General features: G+C 42.8%; 1 protein-coding gene across 1 annotated transcript in view; it reads left to right on the top strand.

Moving 5' to 3' along the window:
* Window positions 1-6,618: 6,618 nt before the first annotated feature.
* SNTG2 (syntrophin gamma 2) overlaps window positions 6,619-21,950 on the top strand; it is a 240,384-nt gene continuing 225,052 nt past the window's right edge. The window contains exon 1 of the mRNA XM_044419194.1: window positions 6,619-6,690. Within this exon, the coding sequence (XP_044275129.1) occupies window positions 6,619-6,690 (72 nt within the window). The remainder of the gene's footprint in view (window positions 6,691-21,950) is intronic.

Below are 21,950 nucleotides of genomic sequence, written 5' to 3'. Positions count from 1 at the left end.
TGTATGAAGTGCTAACCCCCAGCATGTGTATATACGTCTGCCAAATGGAGGTTAACATACATCTGATGCAGAGGGGAAGTGTCTATGAGAGCTTATGCCAAAATAAATGTGTTAGTTGTTAAAGTGCCACATGATTCACTGTTGTTTTGTTAAGAGTTTCTTCCAGAGGCTTCTAGCATCATATCTCCAACCTGCTTTTTAAACATAATCAAGTTTTAAAAAGCAATCTTCTTGCTTGGCATAAGATCAGATGACTATACTTAAAGCAACCAACCAACCAAAAAGCTACTAGTTCTCAGGCACATACTTTGCCTCCTTAGGTAAATTATTGAATGCTCTGTTTGATATTGCTTATTAATTGGCTATTTTTTCCTATAAAACCCAGAAGGGCATGTATCAAAGCCTCTGATTCTGCAGACGAACTCCAAGTCAAATCCCAGGACAAAGACAGTGAATTTTATGGAACTTCGAATCATATAGTGTGAGAAGAAAGACTAAAGCTATTGGGTCCAAACTCCCTGCTCAGTGCTGGCCTCCAAGTTAAAGCATCCCTCACAGATGGCTGTCCAGCTGCATCTTGTATGCCTCCAGTGAGGGAGGGCCACAGTGACCTTGTGAAAACCTTCCCTTGTATTCTGGTTTTCTTGTAGCTGATTAAGTGATACGGAAAGTTCTTTTCCCATGATAACATTCTCAGTCAGTTTTTCAGGCAATGTTTCTCATGCTGTGCTGTTACCTGTGTTCTGTCATTTTATTTTGCTTCAATGGTTCTCTGTGCCTGTTGTGTTGCTCAGGAAATTCGGACGTGGGTTACTGACAGCCATCTGTTGATGGGAAAGAACCTGTGAGGAAACAACAAGAGACCTGTGGTTTTGCCCCATCAATAGGGTTTCGGCAAGGGGCGGCATAGAAATGTTTTAATAAATAATAAATAAATAAATATAAATATGGTCATCAAAGTAGCTGATCATGAAAACTGAAATATTAATACTTCCAGAGCATTTTTACCATTTGTATCTCGGTGTCAAAACCACTGCTATCAATGCCTGTTGGACAGTCTATACATACACACATAGGTTCCCTCCTACTTGGGCACAACACACATGAACACTTAATATATTTCTCTGTCTCCTTTGCAGAACAAAGGCAGAGACAGAGAGAAAGAGAGGTTATGGAATTTCTCCTGACTTCTAGATTTTCATTGCCTGTTTCTTTCACCTCTATTTCCACCTTTCCTGATCTCAAAGCCCAGAATAGGCAGTCTCCAGAATAGGCTCTTCTATGTGTTTGCTTTGCTTATGAAACCTTCCTAATGTTAAAAAGGGTAGAAGGAGAGAGAAACACACTCCCCAACAGAGTCTTTAGGGTGGAAACAAAATCAGAGAACAAAACCACAAATTATTTGTTCATTTATTTGATATCCCCACTTTCCACCTAAAATAGCACTCAGGGCAGCTAGCAATAATAAAAGTCAGATTAAAATAAAAAGCTTAATTAAAACATGTCACACAAATTACCCATTAAAACACAACTAAAAGCACAACCTTAAAGAATGCAACCAATTTAAATCTCCTTCAGCAACTTAAATAAATTTTCTTGTGAAAAGCTTACCTGTCTTTGCTGGCTGGTGGGAGGACAACGAAGAGGGCATGGTCTCCTCCTCCGTGGAAGGGAGTTCCAGGGCCTGAGAGCAGCCACCAAGAAGCTCCTCTCTCACGATCCCACCAAATGCGCCACCAATAGTGGCATAATCCAGAAAAGGACTTCTCCCCAGAAATGTTAAAATGTATTCAAATGCAAGAGGGAGTTATTTTAGCTAGCTTGTTGTACAGAGATTCCTAAGTCAGTCAGCACTCTGAATTATTCTTGTGCTGTACAAACCAGTAGCCGGTGAAGCTGCTCTATGTGTACCCTGTTCCTTGCCCTGTAGAAAAGCCTTCTGAATCAGCTGAGGTTTCCAAACACTTTCAAAGACTGTGCCATTTAGAGTACACAAAAGTTACCTAGAAAGGATGGAACTAAGGTGTGTTTGACCATGGCCAGATCAGACATCTCTAGGGATGGGTACAGCAGCACTAGCCCCCAGCCTGCAAATACACTCCTAGCCATGGCCAAAGTCTGGGCATTCAGGCTCAGGGCTGAACCCAGTGATCCACTAGCAGATGTATGAGTGGAATAAATCCATCTACATATTGTAAAGAATTAACCAGTTTTGTCAAGGCAGGGACAGGCTGTGAATGAACTCAATTTGTGCTAAATTTCTTGAATTATGTGAAGTATCCTATACAAACAGGCATATGCATGTAACAATTCCACTCTAATCTTTCTCTGCATCTGTTTTAGCTTTTGCTTTGGATACCAGAGCCTGTTGCAGACTCACTGCAAAACCATGACATGTTGGAAAAACGAAACTGTAGATCCTTTCCCATAAGTAACACAGTGGCAGCAGTGGGAGTTTTCTGTTGGGAGCGTGTAATGAATCTACTTTAATTGCTGTACAACTAAATCACAGGCGTGTTTACTCAGAACTAATTCCTGTTGCATTCCGTTAGTCCATAGCAGGTTTATGTAGGACTGCAGAGACATAATCCAATTATACAAGTGATTACTCAGGAGTAACTTACTCCCAATTCAGTGCATATAGGAACACAGGAAACCATCTGATACTGAATCAGACTAGTGATTCAGCTAGCCCAGTATAGAAGAGATTGCCTGGCAGGGGCTCCCAATTACAGGTAGATATTTTCCGGCCCTACCTGGATATTCCAGGAAATGATCTGGGGTCTTACTGCATGCCAAGCAGATGCTCTGCCACCAAGTCATGGCCCCTTCTAACAACCAAGAAGTAGCTTACTTTTACTGGCTTAGAAACAACCAATGATGGGTTGCATGACACAACCTATGATGAGGCTGTGGTGTGTGTGGCCACCATTTGGGATATGCATCCTCACTTGGAGGTTGCTATGTTGTGGATTATGGGTATATTAAACAACTTTGACCTATTTTAGGATTATGTGAGGTTAACCCTAAATTTTCACATGACAACCCTTGAAAATTTAGGGTTAACCTCACATAACCCTGTGGGGGGGGGCGGTTAGGGTTACATGTGCAACTGCAGATACCACAGCTTTTTGTGGGTTAACTAGCCTATGAGTCAACATGGCATTGTTACCATCAGTGTGTCTTTTTCAGTGTAAACTACACACTGTATATGGTTACCTATAAGATCCCTCCAGGGTTTCTTGACAGGCAGCTATGGAAAGCATCTTGGCATAAGCTGCTTAATCCTTTTTTATTTTTATTGGTATTCTTCTGTCTGTAAATAGTAAGACATGAATCTTGGGAGCCTTGTTTGAGCTAAAAGTTGGCTCCTAAATTTATCAATCAATACTTGCAGCTTTTTCTTTACAATGTTGAAAAGCTGCTGGTGGTGATTTTGAGTGGGTAAGAGCATGTTCTTCCTATTTATCTTTCTTTCTTTCTTTCTCATTTGCAGCTTTTCATTTAAAAGAATCACTTGCCATACACAAAACATATGCATCCATATGGTGTGGAAGTGGTGGTTTGCCAAACAGATTCTACTGCTGTATTACTAATAATTAGTTTATTAAAATACTTATTTGTTTAAGCTTTTGTTATGTTAATATGTTATTGACTTATTTATAGGTTCACAACCATGGAACACCATGAAGAGATTGGAAACTAAAAGCTGTAAAAGATGAGAAGATGCACTGACATGGGAGTCATCTGCTTCTGCTAATAAAAGCACATCCAGTATAGAAAGTATAAAACAATAAAAACCTTTAAAGCATAGCAACAACAGTAAAACAGAGCAGTGTCATGACTGATTCAAGTGAGGGAAAGTCTGAATAAGCATATGCATTTTCCTCTCTCCCTCTCCCCCCGCCCCCCGCCCCCAAACATACACAACAGAAACATTGAACTACGTCAAAAGCTACATAAAGACAAACAGTAACTATCAGAGAGTCTTGAACTGGTCTTGAGAGTATTATTAATAGATTTGTATACATACATGCTCACACATACACACGTAAATATCCACAGTTCCTGTTCCTACTTCCCTAATACAGGTTGAGTAGGCTGACCAAATGTTGCAATGGGTGTTGAGATGAAGTTGTCATGGGTAGTATATTCTCTCAGAGGATGCCAGTGTTGTGAGGGTCTCAATCCACTGTGCGGTTGCAAGAGATGATTTGCCTTTCATGAGTCTCTTAGCCACCATGGGGCTCATATAGTCCAGAGGATTATTGTCTGGACTATTATTGTCTGGATTATTGTGGGAATGTAATTCAGCAATGCACTGGCATTTTTAAACATGAATGATGTATTTAGGACAAAGTTGATGGGTCTAACAACTTCTGTCCAGAAGGGCCTTCCACTGGGCATTTCCACTTCATGTGCACTAATGATGTTTCTGCCACCTCACATTGCCAACATTTATCTGAGGGTGATAGTTTTTCTGTTTTCTTTCTGAACAGGTGCTGTGTAGTCCAGTATGCCCAAATGAGCAGCTTTTTCAAAATAAGGCACAATTCTATGTCAGGAGATGTGGATTGTATGGAGCTATTTCTCACTGGTGTGGTTGGATGCAGGATTCTAATTCCCTTTTTCATTCCTCTCTGAGTGTCTGGGTATCAAAGTTTTGTGTTAAGAGCCCTTTGTAAATATATATATATAGTTGGCTTGGTACCAGTTTTGTAGAACCAGCTAAGTCTTCCAATAATGTTGGGGATTCTGAGGTAGTGAATGCTGCTGAGCAGTACGGGGAATAGAACACTCTTTATTTGAAGGTGTTGCCAGTGTGTGCATTTTCAAGAGTATCTGATGCTTGTCACAGATTCTGTCTCTCAAGTTGCATAACAACATACTGTTGGTTGTGGAATATCCAACAAAGTCAGATCTTCAGGTCATGTTTGGTGACTACAGGACAGGAAAGCTGATGGCTAGTATCATGGTTCCAAGTTGTTTAGAGCTTTGAATGTTAACAATAAAAATTGCCAACATGGCTCGGTAGCTAACAGGCAGACAGATGGTGCTGAATTGTTAACTCACCTATCCCCCTTTTCAATTCTGACCTAGAGGCCTTGCACCTGATGCCAAATGAGCAGGATTGTGATTCCTCAGTGGTAATGAAAGGCATGCTCCAATACATGACTCCTTGTTCCTAGTTAAATTCACTATTTCCAAGGGCTAAGCTCCATGATTCAGAAATGCTGCTGGGCTAGGAGCTCCAAGCCTGTGGGAAATCACTTAAATTCTTAAACCACTCCGTGGAAGTAACAGCAGTATAATTTCCCCAACCTTTCACCGGATACTCCTAGGTGAAATGGTGTTAATCTGTCTTCACTAGCATGCTACAGAGATTAATGACCACATCAAGGCTGACACATAAGCACATGTTCACCGCACAGCTGAGCACTGGGTACACTGAAAAGTACAATATTTGAGCTGAGCAGATGGGAAATAACGCTCTGCCTACACTGTTCAGTTTGGGACCGCCCTTTCCACTCGCGTCGCACACCCATCAAGTGACAAACTTGTCTGCTTCTTCCGCTATATTGATGCATTCCTTGCCCAGATAGCCCACCTTTCCTTCAAGGAGCAAACTTCTTCTTCCTTCCTTCCTATTTTAATTGAAAGTTTTAAAGCCCAGTCGCAATGCTTTATCAAGCCATTCTTTATCATTCCCCCGCGCCCCAGTTCCATTCTTCGCAGCGCCCTTCTGCTGTCCCCGCTTCGCCAATGCTTAGCTAACACCGAGTACTCGGGGGCGCAGTCCTGTGCGCCTGGCGTCCTCGAAGAATAGCAGGCATTCCAAATGTGGCCAGGATCCGTCCTTTGCCGACGTCCCAGGGCCAGAAGTGTCACTCTCCTGGAGGGAATATCGCGGACTTCAACGTTTCTGTTTTCCGGTCGAAAACAGATCCAGCCTGTGTATCGTGGGAACGTAGTGTGAGGACGAGGGAAGGTGCAGGCGGGGGCTCCGACAATGCCACCCTGACACGTTCTCCACATGCAATCACTGTGTGGCTGCGCCTTTGCGTACATGAGCGCCCACCCCCGCCAAGGAAGGAGCGCGAGCCAGAGCGCGCGCAATCAAGCTGCCCGCGTCTGGCTAGAAAAGGGAGTCGCTGCCGCTGCCGCTGCCTGCTGCGTCCTCCCGAAGGAGGCGAGCGAAAGAGAGCGCCGAACTTAAATAGGGAGCTCCGCAGTCCCTCGTTTTCCTCACACGTTGCCTGTGTGGACCGACGGAGTGCCAGATAGCCAGCCTGCCTCCGGGCAAACGCAATCTTCTGCCCGTGTCAACACCGCCCCGTGTTCCCGCTCCGTCACGCCCTCCCTCCCCTCTTCAGTTAGCGAAGAAGGCGCAGAGCTGCGGAGCGGACCGGAGAGCCGCCTCGACAGAGCGCTCCATAGCGGCGCCCGCCTTTTCTTCCGGGCCTCCTGGCTGGCTCTCCCGCGGCGTTTGCCGCTTCAGAGGCGCCGCCACCCGCGCCGCCCGGCAGTGCGTGCGCGTGTGATCGGGGATGCAATGCCAGGCACGCGCCTCGCTGAGTTCGCCTTTCAGAAAGGACTAATCTAGCTGCATGGGAGGAAATGAATGTGGCGGGGAAGCCGTCTCCTCCAGCACAGCTGGGGCGCCCGGACAGCCTCCTCGTCCCCACTTGGGCAAGTACCCCGCCGCCTCGCTAACCCCGGCCGCGCGCCTCCTTCCCCGCCTCCGCGTCGCTCCCTCCCTCTCCCGCCAAGCCATCCCCTCCTGGCTTCGCTTTTCGGCGGCAGCTTTTGCCGCGCAAAGCCCACCGGAGAGCCGCTTGCGCCTCGGCGCGTGTTTGGGTAGCAGTGAGTCTCGTGTCAGCTGGCTCATTTCGTGTGTGTGTGTGCGTGTGTGTGTGCGCGCGCGCGCGCGTGCGGCAGAACCTGTCGTCGTGGAACTTGAAGAAAACCTCGAACTTGCGCGCCAGGGGGGCAGTTAAACGAGGAGGGAGTTGATGATGGTGGTGATGTTATTGCAATCCTCTACAGACCTACCTCTACAGACCTACCTGTTTTCTCCATTGGACTCCGTGGGATTTAATTCCTAGGAGTCGGGCATAGGAGAGCAGACGTGCATAGGAGAGTGCTGATAAAGTCGGGATTAAGGGGTTGCAGCTGCGGTTAGTCTAAAAAAATCCCGTTCATTTCAGTGGTAGGACTAAGCTTGGAGGGGATTTGTCCAAGTTCAGAGGAAGGAGAGCGACCTGTTGTGGTTATAGGGAGCTGAGAGCAACAACGCTCGTTTCAGCGAGAAAGGGGGGAGATAGTTCAGTCTGAAGAGAAGTATCCCCTTGGAAAGATTCTTCTGGCTTGGTTTGCATCGAGTCCAAAGGACCCGACCTGCAGTTGTGGGTATTTTATTCCAGGCGGGGGGGGGGTCTTTTTTTAAAAGCGGTGGTTCATATACACCGAAGGCAGGTTCCGAGGAGGCTCCCAAGAAGCTGGGAGAGAGATTGTGTAACCATTCCCTTCAGATCGTTTTCCTGCTCTGCCTCCTCCACTGCTTTTCCCATGAGGCGGGGGTGGACGGGAGGGGGAGGGAAGGGAACGGCAGTCTTCAAAACTCAGTTTGAAGCAAGTGTGCTTGAGCTGCTGCACGTTTGCTGCACTATTGAGGTTGCACACCCGTGCACGGTTTACTGGAGATAACCCATTGAACTCAGTGGGACTTACTTCTCAGTGCAAGACATGGATAGGGTTCCTTTTTTAGAATTAACTCCCACTGAGTTCAGTGACATCTAAGTGTGTTTAGGATTGTAGCCTCGGCAAGCTGGTGCATCTCGAAAGAAAGATCCTAGATCACTAAATCCATTATATGTGGATCATTTTTTAGCTCCCTGGTTCCTTCCAACCTTAGAGTTCTTTAATAGATTTGCAGCTTTTCTAAACAGGATTTTATTTTATTTTTTTGAATGGTGGTGGTGTCTAAGTGGGTGGAAACTTCCCCATCTCCTGCCCTAAAAATAATTTATACTATTTTGACATTTAAGTGTTAGATTGAGATTTCAGCCAGTATGTAGATGATGGCAAATGGATGGAGAGACAACCAGTTATACAGTCACACAAATAAATCTAATTAAGCATCTTGGCTTCAATGGGAAATGGTTAAGTAGCCCACAAGGATACACTAGATTGTGACTGATGTCCATCACTGGCTTCAATGATTAATTTTAGGAATTCTCAGTATTTAATGTGTACTGTTGAAAAGCAGTGGTGCTCCTATTGTAGCTGGACAATGGCTCTGCCATCACAAAAAAGCACTTAGGAATGTAGGCAGTTGCCTTATACCCAGTGAGATAATACTAGCTCACTGTTACCTAAATTGAGTGCTCATTACTCTCCAGGCTCTCAGTTCTCACATTTCTGGCTACCTGATCCCTCTAACTGGAGAATCCAGGACTTGAACTAGGGACTTATGCATGCTGAGCACGTGTTCTGCCACTTGAAAATGTGCACCAGAAGACCATATTGTCCACACATACTTTGACTCTACCCACATGTTCCCCACACATCAGTCCATCCAGAGGGAAAACATTGTGATGTGATTTAAAGGCAGGTCCACAGAGAACCATGTAAGGAATGCCACTAGGTTCAAGAATAGGTTTCATATGATATAGCATAGTGACTCAATTAAGTGAGCGTTAGAGTTGCTGACACCTGTATTTTATTAGATCAGTTAAGGCCATTAAATCTTGGCAATGAAATTTTTCAATAAAACTTGAATAAAACTTGGAGGTATTATGGCTACTCAAAAAAAAAAGGATCAGTCTGTTTAAGGAGTCTAAGGTGTCTTGTTATGACTATTTTTAAAGTGTTACCTTCTGTTGTTGATTACTAAGGGATATTCTTTTTCCAAATCTATGAAAACAGTTGAAAGCCCCTAATATTCTATCTTTGTTTAATCTCTATTATAAGTAACTTTATAAGAACCCATTAGATGTCACTGGAAAAATCCCCCCACTGATTTTATCTTCAGTGGTTTGCAAGACTTATAACATGCAATGAATAATGTTCCCTTGGTATTGATGGTAATAATAATTACTCCTTTTGCCAGTCTTCATTATTGTTGAAGTTAATTGCCAGCTTGGCTTGTCAGCTTTGCAAGTATCATGTTGTCACTTTTTGAAAAACTGAACTACTCTTTGTACCTCTAGCTAATATTTTCTGCAAACAGAACTATTCCCTCCTACTTGCTTTTCAACTAGATGGGGGCTGACTTAATTAACAGGAACCATGAACATCCTGCTCTCTTTGTAAGCTTACCTAACTTTCTGAACTTGAGGGAAGAAGGAAAAGGAAATACATGTTTGCCTTAATGTTTATGAGAAAAATCTTAAGATTAGCTTATGAAAGTCAGAAAGGATTTACTTCTTATTGCATAAATATTTGAAGTGCTATATGTTCCAAAAAGTTTTAATGTTGTGTTTTACTGTTGAATGTCTGTATTAGTCCTTTGTGTGTGCAGAAGACCTGGTGGCTAGCTTGTTCATGGAAAGTAGAAACATATGGAAAGACTATGTAAGAGTCAATCAGGGAAAACAAAGTCTTCCTGGGAACGTCGCTGTATAAACTGCTGCTACTAGGGAATGTTTTCCAAGAAAAAGTGTCCTGGGCTCATTCTTATTCTAGCCTTAGCTCTGGAGCATAGTTTAGTATGAGGGCCCAGCCATAGCACATACTGGTAGAATATTAATGAATTTTCATGAACAACTGTACTGCTTTTGCTAGCAACTTTTCCCATAAATAGTTATGGTTAATCCACAGAATAATCTACACATCCTAAGAGGTCTGTCCATATGACGGAAAGTATTTCATTGAGAAAGGATTACTTGACCAGGCAATTGCAGAGTCAGTTCATACAATCCTTGCTTTTCTGTCTATACCCAGCCGTAGTCATGCACATGATTGCTTTAACATGTGTGAATGATGGTTATCTTCAGTCTTACCTTATTGTGAAATGACGGTTATCCCAGCAAACTGAATAGTACAGGGACTACATAAAGTGCTGGTGTAGTAACAGGAACTGGTGTATCTATATGATTCTCCATTCACACAAGTTGTTCATGTGCATGGGGAATGGGAACTATATGCGTCCCAATAGTAGTAGTAATCATCGTCATCATCTGACCTGAAGTTGCAGTATCTGCATGCTCAGAGTTCCAAGATGAACTGGAGTTGGAAGGGTTTGCAGATACTCAAAATCTACCAAATCTACCACATGATAGTTACTGGCTGGATCTGGCGGTATCCCTAGGGTTGCTAGGACCAGGAAAGGAAGAAATGCTGGATACTCTATATTTAAAAATCCAAAATCCATCCATTACTCAAAACTGTTTCCATCTTGGGAGTTAACCAGGTTCTGAGCAACAATGCTGGAGATAATTTTATATCTCTTTCAATTGAAACCAAGCTGGGTAGCTTTACGTGGTAGTTATAAGGGAATGCTTAATACACTACTAACATGGTTTTTGGATTTTTTTTCCTTATTGCTAGTACAGCTACCTTTGCTTTGGCTTTTGGTGAGAGGGAATTCATGTGGGAGGACATTTCATATGACACAAATATATTGTGGTCATGTTTTCCAAATAAGGCAATTTGTCCATACCTCAAACCATACATTAAACTGTATAGAAGTAAATAAGAGCTTTTGCAGTGGAATTCTGTACCATGTCTACCTGGAAGTAAATTACATTACATTCACAAAGTTTATTCCCAGTGAAATGATGTAAGATGCCACCTAAATGTAGTACTTCATGCTTGGGCTAAAGGCACATTATTCCAGAGCATTACATTTGAAAGCCCTGAGCTTTAAAAATACGAGCAACAATTATCTTCAAATCTTATTGTGTGGGCTGAAATAGATGGTAATTTAGAATATTTCTCTGTGAAAAGTAAAGGTTGTTGTAGTTGGTGTTCTCTTTTGGGGATATAGCTACAGGAATGCAGTTGTCTGCAATTATTTTACTGCTAATTTCTGTATTTGAATTCAATGCACTTATTCAACTTTTTCTTGTATTTATGTATGTTGTGATTTGGGAATCCCTCTGGGAATTCAGGTGCACTGATAAGCATTAATATAACATACTTATAACTTCATACATATAACTAATCAATAAAATGAAATGTTTAAAACTAAAAATATCCTACTGCCTCAGACAGAGATGAAGGCAGCCGTACACCAACAATGAATTTTAAATTGCAGTCAAATTCTTCTTCTTTTTTGCATCTGTGCAAACAAAAATGAGATCAATCTTGCAAGGTAAGTAGTTGGAGGATCAGAGCTACTATTTTTATTGAATTCAAATTTAAATTGGTTTAATAATAGCTTTACATGTGCCTGCTGAGCAAGTTAACCCCTATTCCTTTTCCTAAAATAGTAAGCTGCTTGCATTTCTTGCAGAATCTGAAAGAAAAAAAAACTTTTAGTTGCTGACAAGTATATACAGCATGGGTCCTTAAACTACGGCCTGGGGGCCGGATCCGGCCCACCATGCCCATTTATCCAGCCTGCCATGCCCATTTGGACCCACCTTGCCCCGCACGCAGGGAGGCAGTGGCTTACTCGCTCAGAGAAAACGATCACCGAGCGAGCAAGCCACTGCCTCATGCACCTGCCTCGCAGCGCATGCCTGCCCCCTCGTGCCTCGCCTCCCCTCACCATGCGCCTGCCCGCGTCTTGCCTCGCTACACACCCCACCCCCGCTGCCCCTACCGCCGGCCTGTGCGCACCGCCAGCATCATCTTTCTGGCCCGCGCCCAGCACCTTTCAACTGGCTCCCTGGTGGAAAAGTTTGAGGACCCCTGAAATACAGGGTTAACATGTTGTGGTGATACGATATGGACAACATAACATAACAACATTGCTTGATAACATAAACTGCATCAAGCAGTATGTTCTGAATCCATCTAATCCATATTACCACAACATGACCTTTTCAGGTGAGCACATTTAGCAGTTTGAGAAATTGCCCTGGGCACCATCACAAAATGGCTGCCATGGGAGATGTGCTAAAGTACACGTAATCTGCTCAAAAGATCGAAGTCAGAAAAGCATCTAACACTGGATGCATTGGACAACTCCTTTAAACCATAGTTTTCAGCACCAACAGGAACTTGTTTCACAGCAATCTCAGCAGCCATTGAGAACATGTATTTGCTGATAACTTTCTTCCACAGAAAGTGGAGAAAGAAACAAGGGAAATGGCTGTGCTTGGCTTGATTCTAACCAAGATGGAAGACCTAGTGGACAAAATAGCTGCATTCTGAGGGAAAGTGACCATGCCACACTTGAATTCTTGATTCTAGAGGAAGCAAAAACCAAATGTAGCCAGTCATGCACACTGGATTTCCAGAAAGCCAATTTTAATAAACTCAGAACTATGGCAGGTAGTCTCATGGCAAACAATTCTAATGAGAAAAGGAGTCTAAGTTGAGTGGGGTTTTTTTTTTTAAGGGAAATTCTATAGGCATAATTGAAAACAAGGAAAAAGAGTAGAAGACAACAGGAGAAGCCCATGTGGCTTCACAAAAACCATATGATATGAACACAAAAAAGGACATGTGGAAGGAAGGCCAGGCTACAAAGGAAGAATATGGGCAGGTAGCACATAATTCCAGGGATGGCACCAGGAAGACTGAAGCTGGGAATGAATTGAGGCTGGTGAGGTATGCTCAAAGCAACAACCACAATGACAACATCTTCAGATGTGTCCAAAGTGAAAGACAGAAGAAAGAAATAGGGGTTCAACTACTCAGTGTGGATGGCAAAATAACAGATGACAAGAGGCAGACATGCTCAATTTTACTTTGGCTGAGTGTTTTCCCAAAAGAAGTGTTATGACCTTCCTGATGAAGGGGAGATACAAGCTGAAGGAGCAGGATGGCAGCTCAAGATTGATAGGCAAATGGTCAAGGATCATCTGATTGGGTTGAATGAGTTCAAATCTTCAGGGCCCAATGAACTCCATTCTAGAGTTATAAAGGAGCAGGTGGAAGAACTCTCAGAACCACTGTCTGTTATCTCTGAGGAATCATGGAGGACGGGAAAGTGCCATATAACTGGAGAAGAGTTAATGTTGTCCCTATTTTCAAGAAAAGGAAAAAAGAACCTGGGAACTACAGACCAGTCAGTCTAACTTCAATCCATGGACAGATTCTGGAGCAGATTATAAAGCAGTCAGTCTGCAAATGCCTTTAAAACAATGCAGGGATTACTAGAAGCCAAGATGGATTTCTCAAGAACAAATTCCGCCAGACTAATCTGATTTCATTTTTTGATTGGGTATCCTTCCTGATAGACTGTGGAAGTGCTGTGGACTTAGTATACCTTGACTTCAGCAAAGCTTTGGCCAAGTGTCCCATGATATCCTGATTAGCAAAGTAGCTAAAAGTGGGCCAGATGGGACAACGATCCACAGCTGGCTACAGAATTGGACTGAAAGAGTGTTCATCAGTGGCGCTTTCTCAGACTGCAGAGGGGCAACAAGTGGTGTACCGCAGGGTTCGATTCTAGACCCAGTGTTCTTCAACATTTTCTTCGAAGACTTGGAAAAGGAAGTGCAGGGAATGATGATCAAACTTGCAGATGACACAAAACTGGGTGGCATTGCTAATATCTTGGAAGACCGAAAAGATTCAAGGTTAACTTGATAGGTTGGCACACTGGGTTGAAAAGAGCGGAATGAAGTTCAGTTGGGACAAATGCCGAGTTCTGCACCTAGGAAAAAGAAACCAGATGCATTATTACATGATGAGGAATGCCTGACTTAACAATACTGCAAGTGGGGAGAATCTTGGAATTGTTGTAGATCACAAGCCGAATACAAGTCATCAGTGTGATGTAGATGCAAAAAGGGTGAATGCTATGTTAGACTGCATTAATAGAAGTATCACTTCCAAATCCTGTGAAATACTAGTTCTCTCTTACTCAGCTCTGGTTAGGCCTAATGTGGAGCATTGTATCCAGTTCTGGGCACCACAGTTTAGCAAAGATACATATAAGCTGGAAAGGGTTCAGAGGAGGGCAACAAGGATGATCCAGGGACTGGAAACAAAGCCCTATGAAGAGAACTGTAACCTTGAGAAGAGAAGGCTGAGGGGAGATATGATAGCACTCTACATGCACTTGCAAAGCTATCACAAAGAGGATCATCCCAGAGAGCAGGACACAGAATAATGACCTCAAGTTACAGGATGCCAGATTCCGGCTAGATATAAGGAAAACTTTCATGACTGTTAGAACAGTATGACAGTGGAGCCAATGATATAGGGAGGTGGTGGGATTTCCCAAATTAGAGGCATTCAAGATGCAACTGGACAGTCAACTGAGTGGGATGATTTAACTTGGTATTCTGCACTGAGCAGCTGGTTGGACCTGATGGCTTTCTGGACCTTTCCAACTCTACTTTTCTGTAGAGTATTTCTGTAAAAATAAAATAGGATCAGTGAAAAGAAAGTGAGAGCTCAATGGAATATTGGCTACTTTAATTAAAATGCACATGCACACAAACACACTCATACATGAGGTGACAGCTTGACTTTAAGTATCTAGGTTTTAAAATTGTGGGCTTAGTACTTGGCTTGGGACAAACTCTGTCAGAATCTATCCTTTCAGAATCCACAGCCTTCCTCTTGTGTTTGGTCCCATCCTGCAAAGTGAATTGAGCCAAGAGAAAGTCCATGAACCCTTGCAGAGCCCAGTTATGTAACCAGCCACCATCCCCACTCACCATACCTGGCAACTAACCTTACCTGCTTGCTGGTGGTGGTGGCACACATGGAAAAGGAACATGGTGAGCATGCATGCTGGCCACAGAATGGCATTGCTTGCTTAGGGATTTGCTAGTTTAGGGATTTGCTAAACCAGGAAATCTGGTAGATTTTCCATACTTAGGTACTCAGTTGCTATGTATTAATAAAAAATAATCTGTGTAACATTCTACAACATTCTTGTGTCTGTTATGCCAAAGTAAGGCAAGATCTATTAATTGCTAACAGAGAAATACACTTGCACACCCTACAAGAACTCAGTTCCATATACATGTGATGGAAATAAACAACCAGTCTTGTAGTGTGCAACAACGTGAAAGAAAAGGAACTCTAGTGTTGCATGCTAGAGATGCCTAAGCTTTTACGGTATACTTCTGTAGAATAATTCAGATTTCATTCTGCAAAGAAGTCACCCACCCTTTAGGTTGCTACTTGGGTTTACTTCTAGATATTTCTTGTTTAGCATCCCAGTTAATAGGATGATTTGAATTAATTTAATTAACTAAGATGCTTCCCATGTAAATCCTGTTGAAAAATCCACTCTGATGTAGCCAATATAGCTGCTTTGGCAGCAAACAGTGTACAGGATTGTATTCGATGGTGTCTGTCCTCCATGGGCACAGCCAGTGGAACAGCTTTCATCTCATCAGGAAGGCTCCCATGGGTCTCTCAAAACTGCCTCAGCAGGTTGGGGACCTTATGAAATGGATTTGGGAAAGTGAAGGCAACGGGAGGGGGAAGTTGCATACAAATGGTACATATAGGTGAAAGTGCTTTTCATCAGCATAATATGAGTGAACAGAATAGGTGAGTGCATCCACAGAATGTGGAAATGTAATTCCTCTACCAGATCTTTCCAAACCACAATGTCATATTTTCCCCAAACTTGTGCGGTACATGTCCATCCACCCCAGCATCTCATTTTTTAAATTGTTGGAGTATTTGATGAGGCTTAGGGATTTATTCTGAACTTCCATTTTCCCATTGGAAGAATGCTTTTCCGCCACGTGACAAGTAGCACTCCAGGTTCTTCAGTGCAGTATGCCTGTGTGCTCCCCAGTCAAACTGTTTCTAGGAGGGTTGGTAGACCCCAGCCCTATATCGCTTGGCTGGGAATAATTTCACATCCCACACTGAAGAAATTGGTTACTTCTGCTATATGAAAAAGCATATTTATTACTAATGCATTGAAGATGTTCATTATTTCTACAGAACGACACATCCTTGCTCCATTAAATTCTGGAATTAATGCCATAATCAAAAATACTTTTCAATAAGCTTTCAGTTTCTGCTTGAAGTAACTTGTGCTACGTGTTTGTCTCTTTTGGTTTTGTGTTATTATCTAACTGATTTTCAGGTGGTATTATATTGTTTTCATAGTTCTCCTGCTGCACAGAGCTCCCCCTTTCCCAGTTCATTAAAAAGAAATGATTAACATTCAGAGGGTCCAATATTTTAGCAACAAAAGATTCACTAATATAATCTATGATTTTAGATGACTTTACATGCTTTGATAACAATATGTATGTCACACAGTACTCCAGTCTAAAAAGATGAAAAAATGTCTATGTTTCAGACTATTGATATATGCCCATGTTTTGCAAGTAGCAACATAAGCAAAATATGTTGGTTTCATTTAGAAATAAAGATTCATGGAATACACTATCCTCCATTTGTACAGCATAAGCAACTATTTGACTTCCTACTATCTCCACTTCAAAGGATCTCAGACCTTTGCCTAAGGCTTTAGAGAACAACTGACTGAAAACATCTACCTGACAATAGGTGGTACCCAGACTTAGTTTTAGAGATACACTGAAATCCATGGGATTTAAATTAATGATGACTAACTTAATTCCTAATAATTTCAAGTGATCTTATCTAAGCATGATTAAGTTTGATCTAACTGTTTCTTAGAAGTAATACTGTTAAACTATATAAAGGTATAAAAGATCTAATAAAATGCTTGTTTTTCAAAATGACTTGAGTCTGCACTGGCACTGAAGTTCTTTTATTGGAAGTAGAAGCTTCCTCCAAATAGTGGTTTCATTCCTGTAAAGGTTATGTAAGTTTTTCTTCTGTAACCCAAGTGGCATAATCAGAAACATCTCCCAAGCTCTGGGACTAGCTGAAAATGGTCAAATAAGGGAAGAAGAAAAAAAGAGCAGTCAGTAATCTTAAATTCAAACAAGTCTCCTTAACAATGCAAGCTGATAATTCCCTTGTGGGAAAGTATGGATAAAAGAAAAAGTGTCAGACAGGGCAGGTCCAGATTATACTTGACGCCCCAGCTGTACCCAAATAACAATCAGCGCCGCAGGGGTCCTCAAGTACCACCTGCCACTCTTCCCTCCAACCACATCCTCCCACCAGTATCTCAACACCACCGGAGTGCTGAGGGAAGTGGCGATGCTGAGAGTGTGCACCCTCTTCCCTGCCCTGTGCTCCTTCTGATGCTGGGTAACGGCACTGTTCAGCTGAGTGGTACAGCAGCTGGGAAACTCCTTCGCTGCCTCTTTGCGAGCTGCGTGCAGGGACCTCTGCCAGGGAGAAGTTCCCTCTTGACTCATCCATGGGCTTTGCTTGCTGGAGTGTCCACTGGTGTTGCGACAAGTGGGGGTGCATTTAGCTGGGTCTGTCCCCAAAGCTGAGCGCTCTCCTTTCCGCTTGCTTGAAGGGATAAACCCTAGTTAATGCCACTTGACCTTTGTTTTTGTGTTGTTGTTCATTTTTCATTGATACTGTATTTTAATACGTTGCATTAAAATTGTATTGGTTTTTATTGTGCTTTATCTTGCGACTGTGAGCCGCCCAGAAGTGCTGTGGCACAATTGGCCAGCATACAAATGTTTTAAATAAAATTAATTAATTAATTAATAATTTTAAAAAAATGGTCGGCCTGTAGCTGTGGGCAGTGGGAAGGCTTTGTGTGGCTGGACCTTCCCTACCTGCAGTTCACTGCCCTGGTTGCAGTGCCTATGAATTATAGTCTGCTGTATGGTCCTCCCTGAACTGGGCTTGAGAGGGTGGCATGGGGCAGACGCTGGTGGCGACCACTGTCTGCCTCACACACCTCCTGAGGGGGAAGAAGGAGATATACTGTACATGGCAGGTGTGGGCAGATGGGAAGTGTGTCCTGTCCCCCAGGCCAACCAGTGCAGTTGTGAGGCTGTCATACTTTTCCCCCGACCAGAGGGGGGTATCAGCCTTACGGCACTGGCCTTCTGCCTCTCACTCATGTCGAGAGGAAGGCAAGTGCTGCAGTTTGCTCTTGTTTGCTGCTGTGGTAGAGACAGTGGGGAGGTTCAAGCCACCCAGTCTCGCTGCCTCTTGAGGAAGCAAGGCCAAACATTCATTTCCCCCACCATTCACCAGCTCTCCAGGCCTTGAATGGGATTTGAGTGGGCCACATGTGGTGGAGCCCAGCAGTCCCGTCGCCCCCATCAGCAGGAGCATGGGGGGAATGATGGTAATGGCTTTGCAAAGTGCCTTTTGGGCACTTTTGTCAGCTGTCAAAAGCTGGAGCCTGTGATCAAAGCAGCAACCCATTTTTGTCACTCTGGCCAAGGGGCTCTCTAGCCCTTTGGTTTGACCATAGTTTAAGATGGGATCCGAGTGTGAGTAGCATGCTAAGCCACAACATTTTTCTTAAACTCCATTACAAGCCACAAGTTCTTGTAAGCCAAGACTTGATAGGCAGCCCTCAGGAAGCCCGGGCAGGGGTCAGACAGCAGGCCAAGCCACCCCCACTGTGGCTTAGCATGTTGTGAGCACTGCAACATCGTGACATAAATGATTTGAGGTTCACCACAATGCCACAATTTTTAAAAAAGCAAGTAAATATTCCAGACATTCTAATAGAATACTGACTACGTAATAGCTTTTATTTTTAAAGTGCTACTATTTCATAGTGCATGATCTATTAGAAATTCTTTAGGATTGGGTGACGAGTCAAGGTTTTTTGCTGGTGTGTTTGTTTGTTTTTTAGTGATGGGTGACAACCTTTGTTGGCTGGATTTCTTAGTCTGTTCAGTTTCACCTGATCGTCTCTTTTTCCAAGACTTATCTCCCCCTTCATCCCATTTCCCATTAGAACCTAAATTATTTCTGTGACTTTTTTCAAAAATGTATAATTATAAAGATGGTTTTTCATGTTCCCTTAAAATATTTTGATCAAAGTGTTAACCAAGCTGAACAAAAGAAGACAACACATTATTCCATGCAAATTAAACAATATTTGTAGCACTTTCATAGTTGTACTGTCCATGGGATTTTATAATGCCTTCTTAAGAAAATCATACGTGGTCTCAGCATCTAGATATGTAGGGATCACCATGAGAAACAAAAGGATACCATGTTGTACAGGTTTTGTCATATTTATTTTTTCCCATTTTAACTCAGTTTTGTCAATAACGCAACACAGTTCATTCATGGATGTACCATTACTCTAAGGAATCAACCTCAGTCATTTCACTGCTTTGCAGCTTCTAAGTGAAGAAGAAGGCTTTTATGATTAGAGCAAATAAGATTTACTGTGCCCATTTGGGATATGGCTAAATTATTTTATTTAGTAATCTGTGTTATTTCATTAAATATCTTGTAACATGTTTTCATTCCTACCACGTATGTCAGTAAGTCCCACAAGCCTTGTCATTTGCTTGAACAGCCTGGAATGGAAGGCCTCAAGTTGAAACTGGGGTGAGTGCATATGATAGGTCTTAGTCTAGCTCTCTGGAAAGAAGACAGAAAGTTCTTTAAGGAAAGCTCTCTTTTTCTGAAGCCTTTATTTGCATATATTAACTTTCATTTAGAACACTTATCTTAGAACTTAGTTCATTGTTCAGGACAGACTTGAATTTCTAAAATAAGGAAAATGGCAATGGAGTAGAAATTAATGTAAGCATGAAGTTGAAGTGGGCACAGGTAAATAATTTATGCGGTGTAGAAGAATCTGGGTATTATGAGTGTCAGAAGCCATGTGGATAATGCTGATGCTGTTTGTGGAGATCAAAGAGGCTGCACATGAACCTGAGCACATCAGGAGCCAACTAGGGGCATTTCAATGAATTTGCTATAACCTCATCCCTCAGAGGTGGTCCTACCCATCGGAAGAGTGAGGTGGTCACCTTGGGTGACAGATGCTGGGAGGTGACACCAAGATGACCATGTGGACTGCCCTACACCCTGTAAGCTAGCATTTTGGGGGCATGTTGCCAAATTGTCCGTGTTTGAAGAAAGATTCAACTACTGATGCTAGGCAAATTTTATACTCTGAATGTGAGGGGGTTGCCATCTTAGTCTTGGCCTCAGGCAGCAAAATGCCCTAAGACAGGCTTGCCGCCCCTTAGAGCCTTAGATCAGGGAACAAGCTGCTACAGTGTCCAGCATGGCACGATAAGAAGGACATAGACCTGGGTTACCAGCAGGCTGGGCCATGTACAGGCTTTTCATTTTCTGCCACAAGGCCTTGAATTCTTGGACACCACTCTACTACCTCATCTAATAGCTGCTGTTGTTTTGTTTGGGGAAGTCTGCATGAACAAGGGGCACATGGCTCCATGGAGCAAAAGATTGCACCTCAGACAACGTGTTTTTATTGTCACTGAAATTTACAACCTGCATGTCCTCTGTCCTGGCTGGGTTAAGGCAAACTGCCTGACTCAGAAACATCTTTACACATGGCAGTAGTTTCCCGCATGGCTCCTTTCTAGCTCAGCATGCATAATACTGGCAAAATCAAGTGATTACACAAATGCTTATGTTGGCCTTGGTTGGGCTGCGGGGAGGGCATTCAAGCTACCTTGAGTGCCATTGCTTGGTATAAGGGTATACAGATTGATTGAATAAATAAACAAGCGAAACAGTGTCTGACTATGGGTCTGTTTGGGCTTACTCAGTGAGGCAATCGTGATAAATTTAACAAGGTGGTTGTCGGGTGATGGCTGTTTCTCCAATTGCTAACAGCACTAAGAGATATTGGAGCTAATGTGCCTGAACAGTGCAATATGGGAAGATGCTGGGGGCTACTTTGGAAATAGCTCTGGAGGATTCTTCTAATTTGGCCTTGGTCTTGGCAGCAAACAATGGGAATGAGCTGTGAGAGCAGTTTCCTGAACTGTGGTTGTCATCTGAGTAAACTAGGACAATGCTAAAGACGGAATAAGCCCTAATCATTTAAACTGACTAGAGAAGCTTTGCCTGTTGAGCAGTATAGAAATAGAAGAAACAAAATTAAATGAAAGAATATTATTTGTAGCTGCAAGATTCTCGCCTTGAACATTACATTGCCTTGTGTCTACAAGGTGTGTGTGTGTGTGTGTGTGTGTGTGTGTGATGTACTGTGGGTTTCAGCAACATGGATGCATATATATGAACTGGAAATAACCCCTTTTTTCCTCCAGTACCTGGCCATTTAAAGGAAAGGTCAGGAAATGGAAGTCAGGTCACCTCTTTCATATTTATAGAGCCACTTTCCCAATTGAAGGTGAAGATGGGGCAAAAGATTGCTAGTTCTACATAATCCCATATTCAAGTTAACTCCAGCATGACAATTGACCATACTGTCAACACTTAGGCAGCAATAGAACAACAGAGCGAGAGACAGAAAAAAGCATTCTAAATTAGAATTAGAATAAATAGGTTGGACACAGAGGTCATCTATTGCTTCCTGTGATGTGGGAATGAGCAAATTTCAAATAATGAATCACTAGCTGGCTAATGGATGGAGTCATTTGATGAGAATAAACAATGCCTCCATTTTGTACAGTCACCTCTGGGGTAAACAAAAGGCACTGCACCAAAAAGGGTATTTAGCCTTTAGTATATTAGCAGAAAAACACATTTAAAAATGATCTTAAGGTTGTATTTTAAGCATACTTTCTTGAGAGTGAATCCCTTTCAACTTTATGTGGCTTACTTCTGAGTGGACATACAGTGGTACCTTGGCTCATGAACTTAATCCGTTCCAGGACTCTGGTTGTGACCCAAATTGGTTGTGAGCCAAGTTAAACTTCCCCATAAGGTTCAATGTAAATAAGGTTAATCCGTTCTGTAACCATTTTTTAAATCACAAAAATGTGAAGCAAAGTGACAACAACGAAGACTGCAGCCATCTCCCCCCCCCC

Source organism: Varanus komodoensis, unplaced genomic scaffold, assembly GCF_004798865.1.
Source record: "Varanus komodoensis strain SLA01 unplaced genomic scaffold, ASM479886v1 scaffold10, whole genome shotgun sequence".
Lineage (NCBI taxonomy): Eukaryota > Metazoa > Chordata > Lepidosauria > Squamata > Varanidae > Varanus > Varanus komodoensis.
Note: the sequence above shows the minus strand (reverse complement) of the source record. Positions and strands in the feature narration are given on the sequence as shown.